Raw genomic sequence first — 24,168 nt, 5'->3', positions numbered from 1 at the left:
GGCATCGGTGCCCTTAGCGTTCGCTCGGGGTAGAGGGAGGGGCCCCGCCTGGGCGCCCAGATGACCGCTGCGGTGGCCAACAGGTCCCACAGAGCAGGCTGAGGTTGTAAGGCCACGTCTCCTTCCCGTGCTTCTGTCCTGGGTGGCCAGGGTGCTGTGTCTCCTGCAATTTCCGGAACGCACTCGTATGCCTGGCAAGGGCACGGAGAACAATCTTAGAGGTCCCTTGGGTGTTTCAGATGCTGAGGCAACCTGCCACCGACACAGTCTCCTGGCACCCACCCCCCAAACTGGCCTGTTTTCGCTCAAAATACGAAAGCTTCGCTCTTAGGATGAATGGGGAGCTCTGGCTCCAAGGGAGGTGGGGTTCCCTGTGTGGGTGCGGTGGCCCATTCCCAGGTGGCCCTAGCATTTCAGCCGCCTTATACCTGTCAGTACCTGGGAGAGAATCCTGGTTCCGTCTCGTTCCCAGTCTGAGGGGCCACCACTTCGTGTCAGTGTCCACAGCCCGGCTGGCGTCTCCCTGTGTCCACAGGCTGGAAGACTCACCTCCCCCTGGGCAGACGGCACCAGGACAGGAGGAGAGGACACAGCTGGGTGGGAAAGGGTCCCCTGCATCCAGGGGTGGGGCAGGGAGCCGGCGCTCCGGGGCAAGTGCATCCCCATCTTACAGGTGGAAAACAGCCTCCCAGAGGTAGGGGTCGCCCAGCCAGGAAGTGACAGGGAGGGAGACTGGTCCCGGCCGCTGTGTCCCACACCTGCTGCCCGGAGGCTACCACGTGCTGGGGGGGGAGGGGGGGCGCGGGGGGGCTGCCCCGTCGTCTTCTTCCGGCTCCCAGGGGTGGTGGTTCCGGACCCAGTGCCAGGTCCTCATCGAGACACAGAGGCTGGTGCCCACTTTCACCTTCTTCCCAGTCTCATCCTGGGGAAGCATCGCAAGAAAAGAAAAGGCTCTTCCTCGGATAGGAAAGGGGAAGCGGGGCGGGGGCTGGCGAGAGGTCTGCCGGGGGTGGGGGTGGGGCTGAAAGACATACTCAGTCCTGTAACGTCCTATTTGGAAAGCTAACAAAACCTTTTTGTTTCCAGAAAGTGAAACCCCAGAGAATCTTCTGGGTTGGTGGAGATGCTGAGAAAAGAGATGTTCTCTAAAATCAGTGATTCCCACGTAGGTGGGGACTGGCAGGGCTCCCCTCAGGTTCCTCCCCAGAGCATGGCCAGAGCAGGGACACTCTGGTTTGACTTGCCAAGTGCCCCGAGTTCCCGTGGCGGCCCAGGTGACCCGGCCATGAGTCTGCCCTGGTCCCTGCTGGGTAACAGCTGGGAGCCCTCCTGGGCATTTGCTGGGACTAAGCCAGACAGCACATGACACCAGGTGACATAATCAAGGCTGGGTTGGCACCCCCTCCCGAGGCCCGAGTGAGCCCGCAGCCAAGGGGAGGGGACGTCACTGGGCGCCAGGTGCTGGTGCAGGGGGAGAGGGAGCGGGCGGCCCCGGGGACCTGCGGGGTCCCACAGGCAGAGCCACAGAGGCCAGGCCGCCCACAGCCTCCTTCCTCCGGGGCAGGGTGGGGCCCTGTGGTCTGCGTGTCTCTCTTGGGTTGGGTGGCATGCCTGGAGGGAAGGGCCAAGGCTCTCCACTTCTGGAAGCCAAGATAAAGCGAGCACTGTGTGACCCCTCCTCACCACTTGGCAGCTGGGACAGGGGTGGGGCACCTAACCGTCAAAGTCCCAAGATTTGGCTTCACACCCAAGTTACCCAGTGCGCCAGAACCTCAATTTCCTAGTCTGTAAAATGGGGACACTAACCCCACCTAGCACGGCTGGGATGAAATGAGCACGTGGCCCAGGCTGGCCCAGCAGGGGCCACTCCTGACTTTGCCTCTTGTGTCTGGAGAGACCTGCCCTGGGGGGAAGTAAGGGGGGGGGCAGGACGAAAGCCCAGGAGGGGGGTGTCTCAGAGATCACGCAGGATCAGGGAAGCGGGCTAGGGAGCAGCTGGTTGCATAGGGGGGCAGGGGCAGGAGGTGGGTGGCGGAGCCCCCCATGAGCGCCCTGTCACCTCTGGGGGGCACCTCCTGGGGAGAAGGCCCAAGGGAGCCGGGCCTCTGGCCGAATGGGAAGAAGGGAAGTAGCCTGGGGAGCCCGGCCCGCATGAGGCGGGGGCGGTCCCAGAGGGCCCGGCTGGCGTGGGGAGGGGGGCCCGGGGGGCCTGCACAAGCCAGGCCGGGCTGCCCCGGGGCGCTCAGGCTGAGCTCGCCTAGGCCGACATGTTTTCAGGCCTCTCGCGCACACCATGCCAGCCTGCCACCTGTAAATAAAGCAGCCTGTGAATCTTTCATGGGCTTGTACTTAAAAATAGATGAGATGAGGCCTCTGGGCCCAATTCCCAGGTCTCTGCAGTGGGCAGGGCCAGGGCCGCGGGGAGGCGGGGAGGGAGGGCGAGGGCTGCCGGCCAGGGCACGTGGAGCCTGGGACGTGCGGCCCCGGACTCAGGCACCAATGGGCAAAATCACCATCTGGATGTGGTTTCCGGAGCGCCTGGGTCACAGGCTGGGAGGAGGGTCTGGGAGCCGCAGAGCGACAGCCAGCGAGACCCCTCTCCTCCCCAGAGGGACTTCTGGCTGGGACGTGAAGGGACAAAAGGGGACAGAGGGAAAGGTGGAGAGGTAGGGGGACACCGCTGGACAGCGCAGGGGAGAGGAGGCCCCACGAGGAGCCAGGGCTGGAGGTCTGGTGTACAGAAGGGCTGGGCCCCCCACGTGGCAGCCCCCACGCGGCCCCCGCAGCCGTGACACGCGCGTCTGACCCCTGCGCTTGGGTCAGCAGCCCACGTGAAGCTCCACCAGCCGCCAGAGCCTCGGGTCTCAGATGAGTCCTCGCAGGTGGCCTCGCCCGGCCCCCTCCCCGGACACACAGGCACACAGGGACCCAAGAAGGCATCCCCGGGACCCCGGCCAGCAACACGGAGCCCAGAGCCAGACCCAGGTGGCCCCCGTGGCCCCCAGGTGACTTGGGACCAGCCCTTCCTTCCTCGGTTTCCCGATCTGTGCACCGTGGGCCAGGATGGGCGCCCGGGGGCCCGTGAGGCCGCGTGTGAGACACCAGGCCTGCGGGCCTCTCCTCCTCGGACAGGCTGCCTTCTGGTCAGCTCACCCTTGGCCCAGCTGGCATCCAGACTCCATCAGCTGCCCCAGCACACCCCAGGCCGGCCCACCCGCTGCCCTCTGCCCTGCCCCGCCCGCTCCTGGCTTTGGCTGCTGGCTGCGGGGCTGCGTCTCGGGGCCAAGGAGCCTCGGAGGAGCCCTGGCCCGCTCTGTTGCCCTCTCACTGCTGGGGAGAGAGGAGCCAACGAGCGGTAGAGAAGGGGCGGGGGGCTGGGGGGGGCCCTCCATTCTGAAGGCCGGCATCCTGCCTCTGGCACGGGCTGGGGGTCAGTGAGGTAGGTTGCAAGGAGGCCCGAGGGAAGGCCCGGGGGACCGGGAGCGGGAGAGAGGAAGGCTGTGCCCTGCCCACCAGGCCCTGTGCACCCTTTCGGGAAGTATGCTGAATTCCCGCAGCCCTGAAGTCAGGGGGTCTGCTCCCCTCCACCGGACTGTGGCCAGGCGGGTGTCTGTCTCCCGAGCCACGCCGGAGGCACCTTGCGCACCCAATCTGGAGACTTAGACTCACCAGTTTGGAGGCAGGGGCCCAGCTCTGCAGAGACCTGGGCCTGAGTTCCACCCAGCGTCACTGGCTGGCGGCTCTTCGTCCGGGCCCAGCGGGGCCCGGGAGATGGGGCCTCACCTTCCGTGGGTCCCCCTGCCGGTGCCTCGGTCCCAGAGCCATGTGCCCGGGGTGGCCAGGGCCCCCCGACCTCTGCGCCACACCAGGCCCCCAGCGCCTCAGCCTCTCTGTGCAGCTGCCCCTTCCATCCCCGGGGCTTGAGAGCGGCAGCACCCCCCCCCCCCCGCCCCCTACCTCACCGGTTTTTGGTGAGCAAATGAATGAATGAGGCAGTGAGGGGATGACGGGATAGAGGAATCCTCCCTCAGGAGCCCAGAGGGAGAGCGCGTGTGCTGAGTGGAGCCTGTCAGCTCACGGAATACCAGACGGGGGACAATCGGGGACACTGTCCATAGAAAGACACCAAGGAGCTCTGGAGGTCAGGGCGGCTGGCAGGAGCGGTCGATGTGTGTCTGTGCAGGCAGAGTGGCCAGCACAGCGATGGCCCCGCGGGTATCCAGACACGAGAACGCAACGGTCGCGGACACGGACCGAGCACCGCTGACCTGCACGCAGGCCTCAGGTACCGCCGTCTGTCCCTCGGCTCTCCAGTTTCTCCGTGGAGACCCCGCCCCGCGAGGCTGGGGGTCCGACCGCTGTCTCTGCCCGCGCAGGCGCACTTGCTCAGATAAGGGGGCGGGGTTCTAGCCCTCGAGGGGTGGAAAGTGAGTCAGAGCCCCCAGCTCCGTTCGTGAACCCAGTTAAAGTCCAGGTGAATTCATGGTGTAAATATAACCAAGGAAACTCCTGCGGGAGCACAGGGGCCATGGTGGAGGCGGAAGCCTGGCCGGTGGAGAGGACTCTGGGTGAAGAGAGAAGCACACACTGCTCGGGACCACGCGGCACAGTATGCAGGCCCGGAGAGTGTCAGAGCTAATTACAACTGCAGCTGACCTTTCCAGAACAACCGGATCTGGCCTTTGACCTCCGGCCGCCGCACACTTCACCACCTGGAGGCGTGGACCAATGAGTCCTGAATCCTGCCGCCTCGAGTGAGAGGTCAGAGAGAGGCAAGGTCCCCCAGTTCAGCCCCACCTCACCCTGCCTCTGCCTGGATGCCAGCCGGGACGACTGCCAACATCCACCTGAGTCACCGCTCAGGGCAGGTGTGGCCTCCCGGTGGCCCATCCGGACACAGTCACTGAGCTGATGAGCTTGGAACCAGAGCTGCAGCCCCGCCCCGGCTCCCTCTGCTTGCGGGCTGCTGTCGGTGCGGTCCCCGGAGGTAGGGTCGCCAGGTCTAGCACGGGACGCTGTAGGAGTTGGATTTCAGATAAACAGGGACTACTTTCTCAGCCCAAGTATGTCCCGTGTCATATTTGGAACATATCTCTACTAAAAAAACGTTGTCTTTCTGAAATTCAGGTCGAACCGGGCGCCCGGTGTTTTATCTGGCGACCCCTCCCCCAGACTGGAGCCGCAGCCCCTGCACCCGCCCCTGGGTTCTCGGGCGTTCTCGGGCGTCCTCCGCCTCTGCCAAGCGCGGGGCAGCGCTGCCCTCTAGCGGACGGACCCCGGGAGGGCGGAGGCAGGCCGGAAGGCGGGGCCAGGGCCAGGGGGAGGAGCTCCGAGAGGCCTCGCCCCCGCGGGAAAAGCACACACCCGGGGATCAACCCGAGCGGCCCGCCAGCGCCGCGCCCGCCGCGCTGCCCAGTCACCCCCTCCCCCCACCCCCCGGGCTGCAAGCAGGGTGGGCTCTGGCTGGTGGCCGCCCTGGTGGCCCGCCCGGAGGCCCCCAGACGGTGCTTGGCGGGTGGGTTGCCGGCACTCGCGGCTCTGTCGGGACGAGACTGCGGAGGGGCCTTTCCGTGCTCTTTTATGATCCTGCGCTCCGATGCGCGTGCACGGCTTCCCGTGTGTGGCGGGACAGAGCTCAGTCTGGGAAGGTGGGGAGTCACGGAGGGGACGGCTGCCCGACAGCGTGAATGCGCCAGACGCCTCCCAACTGTGCCCTTGCCAACAGTTAAGAGGACAAGTCCTACGTTCTGTGTATCTTGAACCAGGAACAGTAATAATTAAAAAGGCAGTGGCTTTGGGGTACCGGGGTGGTTCAGTCGGTCGAGCATCCGTCTGTTGGATTCCGCTCGGGTCATGATCTCGCGGGGGGGTGGGTTCCAGCCCCGCGTTGGGCTCTGGGCTGACAGTGTGGGGCCTCCTTGGGATCCTCTCCTTCCCCCTCCCTCTGCCCCCGTCCCCCTCCTTCTCACGTGTGCCCTCTCGGTCTCTCAAAATAAATAATAGATGAGCGAAAAATAAAGAAAAAGTAAAACAAAGAAACCAAAAAGGCAGCGGGTCACCCCGCGGCCGCAGGGGCCCTTCCTTCCCCACTCCCATCCCAACACGACCGGCTCAAAGTCTGCCTGTGTGTTTGGCTTGGGACATGGTTTTGGGAGTCCTGGAGTCCTGCCGGTGGGGGGGCGGGGGCTGCAGGGGAGGAAATGTAAGTGAAAGTGGGGGTACAGTCTCCTTTACAAGGACTGCCGCACCTCGTGTCTGCCCCGAACAGGTTGTAACATCGACACCGTTTCCCCGTTGAACAGTGACTCAGAGAACATCTGCCCCCCCCACAGCGGCCAAAGGTTGCTGTCCCCCAGGAGGCAGCCCGGGACAGCCTCGGAATCAGAACTGGTTGGGAGGCCAGAGGTCAGTGGCTAGGGGCCAGAGGTTGGGAAATGAGACGGAGGCACAGAGACAGAGAGAGACAGGGCGTCCTGGCCAGGTCTCCTGACTGGTGCCTCGCCTCCTAGATTCCCTTAGATGTCCTCTAGGCCTGCAGTCGGGAGCCCCCTCCTCCAGGGGGCCCTCTGGAACTTCGCCACCAGGTGCACCTCTCCTGCGCACTCGTCTGTCTTAGCCACCAGGCAAGCAGGTCGTCCACGGCAAGTGCAGGGCCGGGTGGAATTCACACGTGCGTCCCGAGCACCTGCTCGTGGCTTCTTAGTGACGGCCGGCACGGAGTTCCAAGCACAGCAGGAGATTACCAAGTAGGTGCCGCTGGGGGGTTGGAGCACGAGGTGAGGCGGGAGCACGAGTGAGTTGAATTCATGTTCTCTTGACCTTCCTCGGTGGGGATCCTGTCCCTCTAAATCAGGGATGCTGGGAGAGACCGCAGCTGTGCGGGCGGGAGCCAGGGCCCCTGCCCTCGGGGCTCGCCTTGCACCTGCCCCGACAGAGCCCAGTTTGTTCCTCAGAGGCGGGGAAGCTCCTGGGAGTCATGTGAGCTCAGCGGCAGGGGCTCCTGCGTCCAGCAGTGGAGGACGGCGGCCGCCCAAAAAGACGTGTCCACATCCTCACCCCGGTGCCTGGGAATGGGACCTTATTTGGAAAAAGGGGTCTCTGCAGATGTCTTGAATTACAGATCCTGACATGAGCGGGTCACCCTGGATTATCTGGGGGGGGGTTCCCTGAAGTCAGTGACCACCATCCTCATAGGAGAGGCACAGAGGACAGACAGGCAGACACAGGGTGAGGCCACGGGACTCGAGCGAGGGGGCCACAGCCCAGGAGAGCCCGGAGACAGCAGGAGCCGAAGGAGGCAGGAAGCACCCTCCCCGAGAGCACCCGAGGGTGAGCACGGCCCTGCCCACACCTGCATTCTGGACTTCCAGCCTCAGAACACTGAGAATAAAGTTCTGCTAGGTTTTTAAAAAAATTTTTTTAATGTTTATTTATTTTTGAGAGAGGGAGAGAGAGAGTGGGAGTGGGGGAAGGGCAGAGAGAGAGGGAGACACAGAATCCAAAGCAGGCTCCAGGCTCCGAGCCATCAGCACAGAGCCCGACGCAGGGCTTGAACCCACAGACCGCGAGATCACGACCTGAGCCAAAATCAAGAGTCGGTCGCTCAACGCTCAACAGACGGAGCCCCCCAGGTGCCCCTGAGCAATTCTCCTTAAACTGGAGCTTTGTGCAGGGGCAGCATTGTAGCCAAGGTTTATCCGGGACACGATTATTGCTAATTGAAGACTTTCCCCGGGGCACCAGGCTGGCTCGGGTCAGTGGAACATCCGACTCTTGACCTCAGGGGCATGAGTTGGAGCCCCACGCTGGGCATGGAGCCGACTTTGGAAAACAATGCCTTTTGGATTCTTTGTAACTTGTTTTTGTCTCAGAATATTCTCCCCACGGAAGATGCATCCGATTCCAAAAGTGTCCTGTGTCCTCCACCCCCCAGGAACCCTCTCCTCGGGGTCCTCTCGCACCCCAAGATACAGCAGGCTAAGACAGCGAACGGACCCACGGTCAGAGATTCAGGAGAAGCCCGGTGATGCGATTACGGCTGAGGGTCCCTGTGACCTTGTGCCAAAACGTCAGCCAGGCTCAGGGTCCTTCGAAGACTTGACTGGGGCTGGGGGATTCACAGGCCGCCAGCTGCTGCTGGCCGCGGGCAGGACGCCTGGGCTCCGGGCCACACTGACCGCCTGCCTGGCCAGGCTGCTTCAGTGTCCTCACTGCCTGGGTGGCGGCTTCCCCAGGGCGAGGGGTCTGAGACAGCAAGGTATATGCCAACACCCCCACTGTGCCAGGAGGTGGGGTCTCTGGGGGCCCCCTGGGGGCCTGGCCACCATGGCCACGTGGGAATAAAACCACGGCGGGAGACACTGAGGTCAGACCCAGGGCAGAACTTTCTTACTGTAGCACCAAACCCTGGAACCTTCCGGGTCTCTGGGTCCCTGCCGCACGCCACAGTCCCTTCACGACTCTCACGGGGGCTCTACGTGGGGGACGATTCCTCGGCGCCTAACGGATGGCCGACCTGGGTCTCCGAGGGGGTGAGCAACCCCTCAGAGCCACTCGCTGTAGGCCCGGAACCTTCTTTCTGATTCCACGTCTCAGCCTTCAGCCACCCTCTGATGCCACTGCCCACAGCGTCTTGGGTGTCATGAGTGGTGGTCACAGCCACCAGCCTGCCCCGCCGTGGCTATCTCTGTCCCTCCCTCCACTCCCCGCCCCACCCCTGCCCGCATCCCGACCCCCTGCTGGTCTTGCAGGAGCTTCTCCAGGGATGCAGAGGTCGCCAGGTCCCAGGCAGAGGCAGACTTGGCCCTGGGTGCAGGGAGTGGGGGGTCCAGGGGAGAGCCCGACATGGATCGGGTGTGGGGGGGTCAGGGTCGGACGGGGAGTCCCAGCATTCAGGGGGCCCGGTGGCCTGTCAGACAGGGAGGGGGGCCTCTGTACGGTGGGACCCATCCAAAAGGGGTTGCCTGGGCGGGGAGGGGGGAGCTGCATGGGAGTCCTGGCAGGGGACAGCGTTCACAAAGCGCGAGGCAGGTAAGAGCAGGTGCCTTCTGGGACTGCAGGAACGGTGGGCTGAGGGGCGGCTCACAGAATAAGGTCAGTCCTCGGCCCCAGAGGACCGTGCCACCCGGAGGGAGAAGCAGCGGGCTAACCGCCCCCTCCACCAGGATGGCACCCTCGGAGTTTTCATAGTTAGGGGCCCCTGGCGGTGGCCAGGCGGGGCCCTGCCGAGCATTTATCATGGGAAACACCTAAAGCCTTTGACCTGCAGGTACCGGGGCGAAAGTTAATCATTAAGGAATGGGGCACAGATTCAGCCAGAAGTCCACTCACCCAGCCTTGACCCAGGAAGGAGAAAGGTCAGACAACCCTAAACACCCACCAGGAGGCAACGGGTTACGTAAATCAGGGCGCCTTCAGGCAACAGAACATTGTGTCACCCTGGAAATGGCGCGGGGGCCCTGGGCTCTCAGACCCGAGCTTGGTCCGTTCTAACGGAGAAGCGTGTGCCCCAGGGTCCCGGAGGAGGTCTGCCCCAGGACCCAGGGGCCGCGGAGGTGCCCCTCGGGAAGTCCAAGGCGCTGAGGAAAACCAGTCTTTCTGGGGCCCAAGGGAAGCCTGTCTTTACCACGACGGTTAGACCATCTCTGTGATGTAGCATCAGAACGAACACACAGCATTTCGGACTTCACCGCCAACTGCGGGTCCCCGAGAATGGGACTGAGGACTCTGGTTCTACTGAGAGAAGCAGGTCAGGGAGCAGTGGGGGGGGGGGGGCGGGACGTGCAGGTGCACACAACAGCGGTGGGGGGGGGGCTGAACCGCACTCCATCCACACGCGCGCGTGCAAACAGCACTCGCGGCTGACACGACAGGCGCCCGCTTCTCCGGGTTCCGGAGCCAGGACGCTGGAGGTCAGGGTCGGCTCCTGGTGAGAACTCCCAGGGCTTGCAGACGGCCGCCTTCTCTGGGCGCGCGCACCTGTGGGGAGAGGTGGGGAGACAGAGACGGGGAGAGAACCGGGGGCACTAACCCCGTCACCCCCAGGCCCCCCCCAGCAGCATCACCTGGGGGGTTAGAGCTCAAGCTGTGGAGCTGGGGACGGGATTCGGGCCACAGTAAGGCTTCCCCCCTTTTACGAAAAGCGGTCACAGGTACAGTCGGCTAAAGATGAGCTAACTACACACGGGAGGTTTACACGCACACATACACACGCGCCCCTTAAAAAAGTCCCAGAAAATCACAGGGAGGTTTGCCAAAGTATCCCCCTGTGGCACCCCCAAAATCATCACCGTGGGGACAGCCACAGCCATGCTTATTCTGGGTCGGTCTGTCGCGGCCACGTGGTTCTCTGCGGGTTCCCGGTGGCCCTCTCTGCCAGAGTCAGGCCGGGAGGCCGGACCCAGCTGGACCCAGGCCCCCGCCCTGGGCTTCTAGCTGCCCCCTGGGCCGGGAGAGAGTCACCCGAGCCAGGGGCCGGGACTTCCTACCTCCCTCGCGCCCCCTTCCTAAGGAATAAAGCCAACTTTTGGTCACTTAAAAATGCCGAAATACATACGGGTCATTACAAAGCGGACAGGGGCCCCCTCCTTCTCCCAGCCCATCCCCCAAGGGGAGCGCGGTTAACCAGCCTGCTTCCGAACACAAACACGCACGCGTTACGCGGGTGCGGCCGCACGCACACCACGGGCTCGCCGCCCACGCACACGGAGGCACGCACGTCTGTTAGTCAGAAACACGGTACCGTTGCACACGGACCGCTTTGCGATTTGCTTTTGTCGTTGTAGCGGGTTGAGCGGTGCCCCCACGCGGCAGTTATGTCCACCTGGAACCCGAGTGTGACCATTGTGATCTTGGCAGAGGTGCTCGAGGATCTCGAGGGGAGATCGCCCCGGATCACCTGGACGGGCCCTGCTCCCAGCCGCTGCCCTTGCAAGAGGAGAGGACACCGCGGGGATCGGGCTGGGGCCCGGATAACTCCTGCCCCTGGCCCCCATCCCCTGCAGACAGAGATGGCCCGCGCCTGGGGAGGTGGCCCTGAGCTCCTGCCGGTATCCAAACCGTCCTGCCCCGCCCCCCCCCCCACCTGGAGGGGTCGCCCTGGGGCCCTGAGGACTCCCAAGCTTCCTCCCCTCTCCAGAAGCCCCCCACCCCCCAGTGAGAAAGTGACCCTCCTCCCTGCGTGCCTGGAGCCCCCACCCCTGCTGGGGAGGTGGCCCCCCAGACGAGCCCCTTCCCCCCTCCCCTTATCCCAGTGGGAGCGAGCCCTCTGGGCCACGCACTCACCGGCCGTTGGTCTGTGCCCCGTCCACGGTGATCCTGGGCCCTCCGGGCTGAAGTTCCACATCCAGAGCCCTCGTCAAGGGCCCTCAGGACCCCGTGCCAGCTGAGACCTCCAACCTCACACCTGCTGTTTCATACCTGTCCGTTGCCTCTGGGCCTCTGCATACTCTGTTCCTCTGCTGGGACCGCACTCCTGCCCGGCCGCCCCCGTCCCTCATCCTGGAGGTCCCAGACATCACCCTCCCCGGGCCTGGCCCGGGTCCCCACCACGTGCTGGGCTCCTCATTCTCACCCCTCCCAGAACACCCACCTGAAGGGGACGACGTGGCCCCTGACCTCGGTCCAAAGGTCAGCGGGGCCCAGGGCGGTGGGATGGGTTATCCCTGGAAGGGCAGTCTTCCCCGGAACCATTTTCCCTGTGACATACTTGCGCTCAAGACTACGGGGTACCAGCACCCGGGAGTTTTAGTCAGACGTGTGACTATCCGGAGGAAGACGACGTTTCCCAGCCATCTTTGCAGCAAATAAGGTCATGTGACTAAGCTTACAGGCACTTGAACAGAAGTGATAGATTATTTCCAGGTCCTTAAAGGGAGAGGCATGCTTTTCACTTCTTTGCTCTTCCTCCGTGCTGGAGTGTGGAGGTGATGGCTGGAGCTATGGCAGCCATTTTTGACCACAAGACAGAAACCATGTCTTGAGGACTGCAGCACAGAAGGCAGGAGTTTAAGTTCCTGACAACAGGGGTTCTCAGCCCTTGGATGCCTACCCTCTGAGCACAATATGAGAGATAAATAAACTTTTCTCCTGATTAAGCCACTTTTATTTCAGGGTCCCTTGGTGAAACCTGTTATGCTTCATGAATTCTTGGGCCTGTGATGTAGACGATGTAACTACTCGGTCTGTGTAGTGAGTTGGATAGTGTCCCCCCAGACTCATATCCACTTGGAATCTCAGAATGTGGCCTATTTGGAAATAGAGTCTTTGAAGGCCAGGTGTGAAGACGCAAAGACAGAGAGGGGACACACAGGGGGACGGCCACCATGTGACAATGCAGGGGAGGGACGGCGGCGATGCAGCCACAGGCCAAGAAGCACCAAGGATGCGGGAGAAGCAGGAAGGACCCTCCCCCAGAGCCTCCCCAGGGATGCCCCCCACCCCCGTTTCAGACTTCCGGTCTCCACAGCCGTGGCCAAATCGATTCCTTTGTCTTCAGCGGGTCCGTCTGTGATACTTTGTTACAGCAGGCAGTTATGCCCTAGGAAACCAATATGGTTTGCAGGGTATTCTGGTGTTTTTTTGCTCTTTTGCAAAATTACAGATTAATGACGCCCCTTCTGGGTGCCGTGGACTGTAGGAATAAATGACAGCTGCTGACCGTGTGGGGCCACTTGTGCTCGCTCACGGCGGGCGCCTGCTCTCTCACCCCACCCACCAGAACTCATCTGCGAAGCAGCCGGCGCTTCCCAGTCGGCCACGGGCCGCCGTTGCCACGGGGATCCATCACGGCGACACCCCGTGTCACCGATGGGATGCAACACACGGGACTTTGCACTGACGCAGACCTGGTCACCGCACACCAGACCCGACTCCTGCCCAGGGCTGGCTCACCGATGGCGGGGGGGGGGGGGGGATGGTAGGCGGACACTGCCTGGGTGGGCGACCCTAGCTCCTGGCAAATGACTCCATCAGACTTGGACCCTCCCTCGGGCTATGCATCTCGCCTCTGACCTCACCCCTGCGCTGCTTCTCCAAGCCAAGGAGCTGAGGGGCCGTGGGTTTCGCCTGCAATCTGCAAGGTGGTTCTTTCATCACAAAGGACGCCCCGTGGTGGGCCGGGGCTCGAGGTGGCTGGGCCCTCCACGCGTCCTGCCGTGGTGTTGCTGACCCTTCCCCAGGGTTCGCTTATGAGGATTTCTGGCTCCACCTCTGTGCCCTCTTCCGGCCTGAGCACCAGGGCTGCCCCCAGACAGGCACACGTCTGCTTGATCCCCTCCTGGGTAATGACCAGGACGAAACGGTGGGGGTGGGGCCGCATAGGTCTTCTTTGGATATTCAGTATTCTACCCTGACCCTCCCGAGCAGGATGCTTTGCCTTTCCTCCCAGGGCACCCTCTGGCCGGCCGGGGGACCCATGGGACGCAAAGTTGATTCTGGTCGAACAACCTGGACCCCCCAGCGCGACTGTCCAGGCCCTAGACCCAAGGATAACCTGGTTGAGGACACTGGGTGCCTGCAGAAATTGCTGGCGATCTGCTCGCTGCGATTTTCTGGAACACCAGCCTCCAGGGTGCCGGGGACAGCCGTGCACTGTGTCTCACTGGGAGCACTCCACTGCAAAACCACGCAGCAGTTCATCTTTTCAACAAATGTGTTCGAACAACTAGATAGCCATGTGCAAAAAAGCCCAACAAAGAAAAATCCCAAAACACAGAACCAAAAACCAAACTACTCCCTGGATCTATCTCCTGCACCACGTACAAAAGTTAGCTCTAATGCTAGCACTGACGTACATGTAAAACTTAATACAGTAACTCCCCCTCACCCCCATCCATAGGGGATACATCCCAAGACCCCCCAGTGGATGTGGATGGTACTGAACCTTACACGTACAGACCTATGTTAAAGTTTCATTCGTAAATCAGGGGCTGAAACAGAGAAACAGTAACTAAAAGTTGGATGGCTGTAGCAATATGCCGTAATAAAGTAACAGGGCTGCGGGCTCTCTGTCACAACATCTCACTGCCCTGAGGCTGCCCGTCTCCTGAGGGTCTGGGAGGATGAGGTGCCCACGTGATGGGATGAAGGCGGCCAGATCTGCCAGAAGGAAGGTCACGTGGTTCTGGACCCCGGCGACCCGGTGGGTAAGCGGCAGACACAGCTGTTGCAAAACCTCTAGAAGAAAACCCAGATGTTTGCACTGCTCAGTTAGGCAAAGATTTCTTAGATGTGACAGACGTGAAATGCACAAACCACAGGAGGAAAAAATGGGTCACTTGGACTTCGTCGACCTCAGGAGCTTGCGCTCTTTTATGTTACTTAATTTCCTTTTTTTGGGATCTTGCGCTCTTTGAAAGACACTCGAGGGAAACAGAAGACAAGCCACAGACGGGGAGAAAATCTTTGCAGATCACCTGTTTGATAATGTAGCGGCAACGATGATACAAAGGACTCTCAAAGCTCAATGACAGGGAAACAACACAGTAAAAAAGAAAATAGGGAAAAATACATTTAAAAACATACACGTTTTAGCAGGGAAGCCATACGGGTGGTTAAGAAGCTCGTGAGAAAAAATGTTCGACATCGTCAGTCGACAGGGAAATGCGGGTCCAGCCACAAAGAGACACCGCGGCGCGCTCGCCAGCGCGGCCAGAGCTCCCGCTCCCGCCAGCAGGTGCCGCGAGGACCAGGACCCGGGGCGACGCCCCGCTGACCCCAGCCCGGCGGAGTCCGGGCTCACATCTCTGCCAGCCTCCTCCACGCGGGAAGGGAAAACGCACCCTCTCACAAAACCCAAGGCGACGTTGAAGGCAGCCGGGCCCCCGCCCCTGCCCCCCGCCCCCCACGTCCGCGGGAGCGCCGACCGAGCCCGGCACCGGTGCGGGCGCGCGGCTCCGCGGGCACACGGGCGCTCAGTGAATTTCTGGCTTCTGCCGGCGACAGGCCAGACCCCAAGGCTGTCCCTGCCCTCTTCCGTTTATGGGCCGCGGGGGCGCCGATCAGGGCCGGGGCTGCGGGGGCTCGAAGGGAGGGGGCCCGCTGGTGGGGGCGCTGCGGGGCTGCACGCAGACACCCCGGCGGAACCGCGCACAGAGAAGGGCGCACTCACCGCGTTCCCTGAAAAATGGAAGAAGCGGGCCAAGGCTCGCACTGCGTCCGTCCACCCCTCGTCCAGGCCCGCCGGGTGGCTGGCGCCGGACGCCCCCTCCGCGCCCCCACGCGCCCGACCCTCCCCAGGGCGCCCTGCCGGCGGCCGGCTCGTCCCTCCGCCCGGCGGGGCCGCCGCAGCTCGCGGTGACGGCTCGCGGTGACAGCCCCGCCGCCAAAGCCCGGGGGTGCGGGGCCGGGGCGGGGCCGCGGGTGCCCCCTCCGCCATCCGCCCCTCCCCCGCTAGCCCCCTCCCCTCCCCGCCGCTCCCCGCCGCTCCTCCCCTCCTCCCCCCGCCCGCGGCTCTCTCCCGGCGCCCCTCCCCTCCTCCTCCCGCGCCCCCGCCCCCGCCCCTCGCCCGCGCCCGCGCCCGCGCTCGCGCTCGCGGCCCCGCCCGGGCCGACCGGCGGAGTGCGCCCTCGCGTGGACGTGGACGCGGGCGCGGGCGCGGGCGCGCGGGGAGGCGGCGGCGGAGGGCGGCCGTTGCGGGCCGGCCCGCGGGGCTGAGGCCGAGCCGAGCCGGGCCCGCGCCCGCGGGGTGCCCACCATGCGGCGGCTGCGGCGCCTGGCGCACCTGGCGCTCTTCTGCCCCTTCTCCAAGGGCCTGCAGGTAGGCGCCCCCCACCCCCCCCCCCACCCCGGCCTCCGTGCCGCCCGCGGGCTGGGAGGGGCTGGGGTCGGGACGTCGCGGGCCGGCGGGGGCTAGCGGGGTGGCCGCCCCGGCCCGCGGGGCCGCAGAAGCCCCTCCCCCACGGGCGGGACCCCTCCCCCACCCCCCTTCCCAGAGGCCCGGAAACCGCGCCGAGTCCGCGCCGGCCCCTCACTTGGAAGAGGTGAGGTTGGTTTTCCTGTTGTGGAAAACTTGGGACCCGCAGAAACGCCGTCAGAAGGACGTAACCTCCCCGTGGGTCGTCTCCCAGCCGGCCCGACCTCAGGGGTGTGCCCTGACCCCACCATGACCTTGGACGAGTCTCCGTCCCCGCCAGGGGGCCCGCTGTCTGCGGGGGGGAAGCGCAGGCTGCCTTGGGAACCTCGGTGGGAAGCCTGTCACCGCTGCTTTGGGTGGTCGGGGCCAGGCCCACCCCCGAGACCGAAATGCACCTGCCCTCCGCAGCCCTGTTCGGAGCAGCCCACACCTCCCTGGCCTCCGCAGGCCGTCCTGGGGCAAGAGGGTCCCTGCCGTGGTGCGCCCTTGGCCCCGGCCTGGCTGTCCTCCCGTCCCCTCCGGGAAGAAGCCTGGGAGTCAGGAAACCTTCGGGTTTTGTGTCTGTGGGGGACGCCCTCCCTGCCCACCTGGGCCTCAGGGTGCATCCTGGTCTCCACCCAGCCCTGGGCAAGATGGGAGCTGAGGGGTCTGAGGGCGCACCCCCAGGCCTGGGAAGTGGGGTGTGCCCTCCCCGCCCCCCCCCCCCATCCTGAGGGAGGGGCCTTGACCAGGTTGCTGCAGAGGAGGCCCAGAGCTTGACCTGGGTACTGGGATGGTCTGGTTCCCAGGGGTTGGAGCCAGCCCCGCCCACCTGCTATTAAGGGGCCACATTCAGAGCCTCAGTCTCCCTGTCCGTGAAACATCCTTCTGGGCTAGAGGTAAGGGTTGGTGCCATGGTGCGCGTGGGGTGCTGGTGCATGGGTGACGTGGCTGTTACTGACCCCTGAGTGATTCTCCTTACTCCCCAAGTGGCTTGATTAGGAACTGAGGCCAGGTGGGATCGGGGAGCTGCATGGGACTCGCCCAAGAGTAAGCCTGTCCTGCCCCAGGGGCTCACTCGCTGGTGGGAGACGGGACGCTTGGAGGGCAGGCACGGCTCCTAGAGGAAGGACCCATGTAACCCATCCAGGACCCAGTGCGTGGGGACCGCATACTGGGAGAGCGTGGAGGGAGTCTGGCAGGGCTGAGGAGCTCTCTGTGCTGGGCCCTGCAGTCAGGCTCCTGGGCCCGCGGTCACCCCGTGTGCCTGGGTCCGCCCCGGGTCCCCCCAGGCCCAGCGCTGCTCCGGCCTGCCCTCCTCCTACCCATCAACCTCTGACCCCTGCCGCCAGCCTTCAGGGCCCTCTGGGAGCTGAATGCCCACCCAAGGCCCTGCTCCCGCCACCTCACGGCATTGTGTGCCGCCGGCCGGAAGTCTTCTGACCTTGTCCTGCCACAGCGACACCCCCCCCAGCTCCCGGCCCCCCATCCACTGTTTCTCTGCTTTCCTGTTTTTCATTTTGAACAAATGTGACGGAAGCAGATGTGGTGGCAGGGACAAGGAGGGCTGAGGCCCAAGCCTTCCTGTTCTTCCCTGGTCCTTGCTGCCCCTCAGCGGCCCCTGGAGCTCCCCGGGGCCCTCCTGCCGCAGCCCCTCCCAGGGCGGGAGCCAGGGAATCGGGAGGTGAGGCCCCCACCCTGTCCTCACTGGAGACCCGGTGGCCCTGTCTCTCAGCGCCAGCCCCAGCCTTCAGCTAGCCGGGACCCCGGACTACGAGGACTGGAGCTGCCGCCCTGGGGCACGTAGTGTGGCTGGAGGGAGGTGGGGGGGGGGCACGGGGACCTGAAGCTCTGGGCCCTCCTGCTCTCCTGGCCCCCTGGGTCCCAGCCCTTTTCTCTGGGGCTCACCCCCCCGCCCCGACTGAGACATTGGTAACCCCATCCCCTCCGTTGGCTGCTCTAGGACGGTGGTCTGGGAGGCCTGTGATCTGCCAGGGCAGGGGGTGGGGCTGGGAGGTGGTGTCCCTGGAACCCAGGGGTTTGGGAGCTGGGTGGGACACCGAACCCTCAGCCCACCTGCTTGTGCAAGGGTCTGGGGCCCTCATGTCCTGCGATTCTGTTCATCAGCTGGGGAAACCTGGCAGAGGGGGCTGAACCCCCACACCCCAGACATCTGGGACAGGGCCTCTGGCAGTGGGGGCAGGGGCTATTTATCTTATTTATTGTTTACTGTGGGAAAATACACACCATGTGAAGTTTAGTATCTTTACCATTTTTGAGGGCACAGTTCAGGGGCGTCAGGCACATTCACGCGGTCGTACAGCCGTCCCCCCCGTCTGTCCCCAGAACGTGTTCATCTTCCCAGACTGGACTCTGCCCTGTTATACACAGACCCTCCCCTCCCCCAGCCCCACCCTCCCGCTCTCGGCGTCCGTGGCTCCGACTCCTCCAGGGCCTCCTGTGAGTGGATCCTGTAGGACTTGTCCTTCTGTGACAGGCTCATCTGAGGACAGTGATCTCAAGGTTCATCCGTGTTGTAGCCTGTGTTGGGATTCCCTGCCTTTTAAAGAGCGGATGACGTTCCACGGTGTGGACGGACCCTGTTTTGTTTCCCCCCTCACCGGTCGGTCGACCCTTGGGTTGTGTCTCTCTTCGGCCCTTGGGACAATGCGGCCGTTCTCGTGGGTGTGCGAGGTCGTGTCCCTTCCAGGCTCCCCGGGTGGGGGCTGCTGAGACCCTGCCCCCTGTGCCAGCGCCCCCCAGCCCCGTCCCCCGTGCTGGCCCTGGCCCAGCTGAACTGCCCACCGGTCAGAGGACAGGGTGCACGGGTGGTGATTTTCCACCTCGACCTTGTGCAGAGGTTACGACGTCATGAAATGAGGGCAAGACGGGAGAGAATTTGTCAAAAAAGTTCTTTATTCGTCAAAGTAGACTTGCCTACTCTAGGTGTCCCTTCGGTTTGAAATTTGTTTTTGCCTGCCTGCGTGATTTAAAAGTCTGGGAGCACCGGGCAGCGGCCCCCAGCCCGGAGTGGGTGCACCGAGGGCGGAGGGAGACGGGGAGGAGAGACGTAGGGAGTGCCCCCGGGCGGTGGGCAGCTTTGGAAGCCGGAGCCGGGCAGGGTGCTGGCCCCGGGGGTGGGGGGTGGGGTCGGCCGGGAAGGCCGGGGTCCGTGGAGGGGGAGGTAAACGCACCCCGAACGTGGCGCTTCCTGTCTCCCCCCAGGGCCGGCTCCCGGGCCTCCGGGTCAAGTACGTCTTCCTGGTGTGGCTGGGCATCTTTGTGGGCAGCTGGCTGGTGTATGTGCACTACTCGACCTACGCGGAGCTCTGCCGCGGGCACGTCTGCCAGGTGGTTATCGTAAGTGTCGCCTCGTGGGCTGGCGCGGGGCCGGGGGCGGCATGCCCTGGACCCTCAAGACGCCAGCAGGGTGGGCTTTCAGGTGGGCCCAGGAGCGCCGTGCAAAGCCGTCTCTGGCTGGCTGCGGAAGAGACGGGGTGGCGGGGAGGGGGGGACTGTGGGGACGCCAGTGCAGGTGTGCAGGAGGGCACGGGCTGGCGGCTGGGCGCGTTCACAGAGGTCTGGGGGGAGGCCTTTCAGCAGGGAGACTGGGATGGACAGTGTGGGTGGCCTCGAGGGCCCCTCGCTAAGGGAGGCTGTGAGGCATGGTCCTCAGAGCCTCCCGTGGTGGTGGTGGTGGTGGGGGGGGGGGCGGTCACTGCCTGTGGCCTCAGGGAACGTGACGTGTGTGAGCCACTCATGAGCGTGTATGTTTGTGGGTGTGCGTGGGAGGGGAGGGGCGTGACGAGCTTGCGTGTGCTCATACACGTGAAGGCACGCAGACTCGTGTGTGCACGCCTAGCTCACGTCCTGCTTCTGTGGACACTCGGTGACTCGGGCGGGAGGTAGGGGCCGCGCCAGCCCACGGGGCACCGACAAGCCCCAGGCTCTTCTGACCCCCCTCGGCACACTGCCTGGCCTTCTCCCGGGCAGTCTGGAGCCCCTGGCGAGCGGGTGGCCAGGGTACTGCCGCCCCCTCGATGGGCCTGCAGGACCCACCCCGGAGCATCAGGAACTCGGGGCTCTGCACCTGCCCCACCGCAGCCGGGCAGCCTGGAAGATGAAGGGGGCCTTGTTTCCGGCGGTGGGGGGGTCCTGTGTGGGGCTGAAGCTGGCCACGGGAGGGCTCAGGCAGGCCAGCTCTGGCCCAGAGCCCCCAGGGGCCCCAACTGGGAAGGTCCAGACGTGGCAGTAGGGAGGGAGTGGGGGGTCCGGAGGTGGGAGAACCCATGTGATGGGGTTTTCAAGAGTGTTGGTTAAGCACCTCCTCAGGACAGGCCAACACCGGGCCCCGAGGACACGGTGTCCACGCTGGGGGAACGGCTTTCCCATTTCCTGCCTGTTCTCGGTGGCCTCCAGGAGCCAGGCCTGAGCTGGGCACCAGACACAGGGCTCTGCCCTCACGGTCCAGGGGGTCCAGGGACACACAAGGGCAGACGGGGGGGGGGGGGGGGTGGGGGGAGGGCTCTGGGTGGGGAGAGGCCCTGCTGTGTGGACAGCTCGGTGGGGCTGGGGAGGGCCAGGATGGGCCCGGGGAGCCAGGTGCAGGGCAGGCGACCTGGGGCCCTGGGAGGCCTGTGGTGAGGGTTGTGGGGGGATGCAGGGTGGCTGGGGTGAGGGTGGTGGGTGGGGCAGGGAGATCGGGCAGGAGGTGAGGGTTGGGGATCTGGCCTAGGGGTACAGGGAGCAGCCAACTAGAGGGTCCGCTGGGGGACCAGCAGGGGACTGCCCCTCTCCCAACAAGGGGGACTGTAGCTCCTCCATCCCCCCACCCTCCCCCAGGGTCTCTCGGCTGCTGAGCGCCTGGCCCTCAGTCCATGAGGACGTTTCTGCCTCGTGGGGGTATCTTCTGTCTCGCACAGGCCCCACAGCGTGTGCACGACCACGCGGCAGGGCCACGGGCAGGAGTTCGGGTCAGGTTCTCCGCGGCCTCTGGCTGTCGGGTCGGTACTAGCTTTGAGCCCCTGCCGCGGCCCGTGTGCAGGTGGGAAGCAGGCTGGGAGGCGAGGCGACACGCTGCCCCCTCAGCCTCTGTGGGAGCCCCTCCCCGGGCCCAGAGGGCAGTGCGCCCCCGCCCACCCACCTCCAAGGCTCTGCAGTTCCGTGGGGTTCTGGGGGGTCACACCCCTCGTGGCGGAGGGCGTCCCTACGAGGTGGGCGAATGGGATCTTCTTTTCTTTTGCCATCTTGATGACGGCATCGTTTGCGTGGCGCCGCGGCACGGACCCTCCTTCCCGGCTCCCCGAGCTGAGCTGCGGCCTCTGGGTTTTGTCCCCGGGCCTGCCCGCCCTCCCCCCCCCCCCCCCCGCACTTTGGGCGCCTCGCTCTCCTTCCTCCAAGCCCGGCTCGGCAAGGGCCTGGGCTCCATGGCAACGGTGAGGCACTTCCAGGAATGCACCCCACAAGCTCCAGTGCTCCAGATGGCCGCACCTCCCGCCTGAGGGGGGGGGGGGAAGGGCCGCACTCCGTCACCGCTGAGCTTTCCCACCCTCCTCAGGGTCGGCCCAGACCCCCGGCCTTCAGGGGGCCGCAAAGGAGGGGGCCCAACCTGGTCATCGCTGCGAGCGGCTGACTGGCTGTGGGTCTGGCTAAGCCCCGGGTGACGGACACGGGGAGGGGCCGCGCCAGTGCCCCCAGCTGGCCCCCAGGCTCCCTGTACGCCGCCCTCGGGGCAGAGGCGGGGCCCACGCCAGGGAGCAGCAGACTCCCAGACCTGGCAGGTGGGGGGCTGGGTGGCGGGGGGGCAGCTCTCAGGCCGCGGTGAGCAGAGGCCCTTGCCAGCTGCTCCGGGCGGTGCCTGGGCCCTCCGCTGAGCCTCAGGTGTGGCCGGAGGCTGCAGTGGTGGTGCCCTCCCGGAGGGGGTGTGGCTTGAGAACCAGGGGGCACCTGGCAGGTGTGGTGGGGCCTCGAGCTGCCCACCCGGGGTGCCCCACGTGGATGATGGGGTGAGGACTCGGCCTGGGAGGGGCCCCGCCTCCTCAGGCGGCTCCCTGGTGTCCCCACCCGCAGTGTGACCAGTACCGCAAGGGCATCATCTCCGGCTCCATCTGCCAGGACTTGTGCAACTTGCACAAGGTGGAGTGGAGGGCCTGCCTCTCCTCTGTTCCCGGCCGGCAGGTAAGCCCAGCGGGGTCGCAGGGTCGGGTGTGGGGCAGGCCCTCCGCTGTCATCCCCCCCCCCCCCCCCCGCCCCGACGTCTGCACAGAGGGCTCCTCTGGCCCCACCCAGGTATACAGCGGGCTGTGGCAGGGCAAGGAGGTGACCATCAAGTGTGGCATCGACGAGGGCCTCGACTCCAAGGCCAGGTCGGACGCGGCCCCCCGGCAGGAGCTGGTACTGTTTGACAAGCCCACACGGGGCACCTCGATTAAGGAGTTCCGAGAGATGACCCTCAGTTTTCTCAAGGTCAGTTGGCTCCTGCGAGTTGGGTGTGGAGTTGACCCCAGGAATGTGTGCACAGGGCAGGAGGCAGGCTGGGTCGGGGCTACCCACCAGACAGGGGTCTGGCTTGCTCAGGGGGCCACCCCCTGGGTGCAGAGGACCCCTTCCCTGGCCCGGGGCATCTGTGGGGGGAGCAGGGAGCTGTGTGTGCATGGAAGGTGGGGGTGGGTGGGAGCAGATGAGAAGCCGCCGGCCCAGCACACCTCTCACCTGTGTGCCGAGGTGCCCACTCCCAAGCTCCCTGAGCACCAGTGGAGACCAGAAAGCCCCAGGAACAGCTCCTGGAGAAATGAAGGTGTGCCAGTGGCCAGGGAGGGCTCCCAGGAGGTGGTGAGAGGTCTTCCCACATCCCTGGGCCGTCCCCTCCTGCTTGTGTGCGCTTGGACGGGCTCTCCCAAGCTGGCCGATGCACGGGGTCCCAGGGGCTGAACCAAGTAGGTCAAGGCTGGCGTCCTGCCAGCCTAGAAACCCACCATGAGGTCAAGCCCGCGGGCCCCGAAATGACTCGGTTTCCCTGTCCCTTGGTCTCCGATGTCAGGCGAACCTGGGGGACCTGCCGTCCCTGCCGGCGCTGGTCGGGCGGGTCCTGCTCATGGCGGACTTCAACAAGGACAGCAGGGTGTCCCTGGCGGAGGCCAAGTCGGTGTGGGCCCTGCTGCAGCGGAACGAGTTTCTGCTGCTGCTGTCCCTGCAGGAGGACCACGCCTCCAGGCTGCTGGGCTCCTGTGGGGACCTCTATGTCACCGAGGGCGTCCCACACGGCTCCTGGCACGGGGCCGCTCTCCCGCCCCTCCTGCGCCCGCTGCTGCCCTCCGCCCTGCACACGGCCCTCCAGCAGTGGCTGGGGCCCGCGTGGCCCTGGAGGGCCAAGATCGCCATCGGGCTCCTGGAGTTCGTGGAGGAGCTTTTCCACGGGGCCTACGGGACCTTCTACATGTGCGAGACCACGCTGGCCAACGTGGGCTACACGGCCAAGTACGACTTCAAGATGGCCGACCTGCAGCAGGTGGCGCCCGAGGCCGCCGTGCGCCGCTTCCTGCGGGGCCGCCACTGCGAGCACAGCGCGGACTGCACGTACGGCCGGGACTGCAGGGCCCCTTGCGACAAGCTCATGCGCCAGTGCAAGGGCGACCTCATCCAGCCCAACCTGGCCAAGGTGTGCGAGCTGCTGCGGGACTACCTGCTGCCCGGCGCCCCCGCCGACCTGCGCGAGGAGCTGGGCAAGCAGCTGCGCACCTGCACCACGCTGAGCGGGCTGGCCAGCCAGGTGGAGGCGCACCACTCCCTGGTGCTGAGCCACCTCAAGACCCTGCTCTGGAAGGAGATCTCCAACACCAAGTACTCCTGAGGGCGCCGCCCTCCCGCCCACCAGGGGGCGCCCGGGGCCCTAGCGAGCCACTCCCCCCTCTTCACCCTGACGAAGAGGCCCGGGCCAGGACCCAGGCAGGGAGGGGGCCTGGCCAAGCGGCCGGGCCGGTCTGCACAGAAGCCCGGGAGGTGGTGTGGAGCCCTTCCCCCACCCCCCGCCTTCCCAGCTGTCCAGACCCCACGACCAGACAGAGGGGCTGTTGAGCTGGACCGGGAGGCTGGGGTGGGGGCGGGGGAGCAGGACGGGAGTACCCGGAGCCTGACCACCAGGGGCTGAAGGACCCTCCCAAGGTTTTGTTACCTTTAAGGACTCGTGATGTAAATAAACAGCTTTTCTGTGAGTGCCCCGGAGTCCTTTACCCTGGACCCTAGACCGACTGTCAGCCACCCAGGCTCAGAAGTGGGGGCTGCGGATGGAAGACACGTGGCCCCCAGGGCCTAGCTGTGGGAAAAGGCCTCAGTGGGCA

At 64.9% G+C, this 24,168-nt stretch overlaps 1 protein-coding gene and 1 long non-coding RNA gene across 2 annotated transcripts; both read left to right on the top strand.

Annotated features, from left to right (window-relative positions):
* Positions 1-15,620: 15,620 nt before the first annotated feature.
* On the top strand, positions 15,621-24,042 carry DIPK1B (divergent protein kinase domain 1B). Its single transcript, XM_042964568.1, has 5 exons — positions 15,621-15,757; positions 19,058-19,192; positions 21,902-22,009; positions 22,121-22,297; positions 22,872-24,042. Exons 1-5 carry the CDS (start codon positions 15,695-15,697, stop codon positions 23,679-23,681), a joined length of 1,293 nt encoding a protein of 430 aa, XP_042820502.1. The 5' UTR covers positions 15,621-15,694; the 3' UTR covers positions 23,682-24,042.
* Positions 15,925-17,046, top strand: LOC122233129. The gene is made up of 3 exons (XR_006210602.1): positions 15,925-15,980; positions 16,642-16,731; positions 16,823-17,046. It is a non-coding gene; the product is annotated as an uncharacterized LOC122233129 (long non-coding RNA).
* Positions 24,043-24,168: the final 126 nt, after the last annotated feature.

Source organism: Panthera tigris, chromosome D4 (assembly GCF_018350195.1).
Source record: "Panthera tigris isolate Pti1 chromosome D4, P.tigris_Pti1_mat1.1, whole genome shotgun sequence".
Classification (NCBI taxonomy): Eukaryota; Metazoa; Chordata; class Mammalia; order Carnivora; family Felidae; genus Panthera; species Panthera tigris.
The sequence above is the reverse complement of the archived record's forward strand: the minus strand, read 5'-3'. Positions and strand labels throughout refer to the sequence as shown.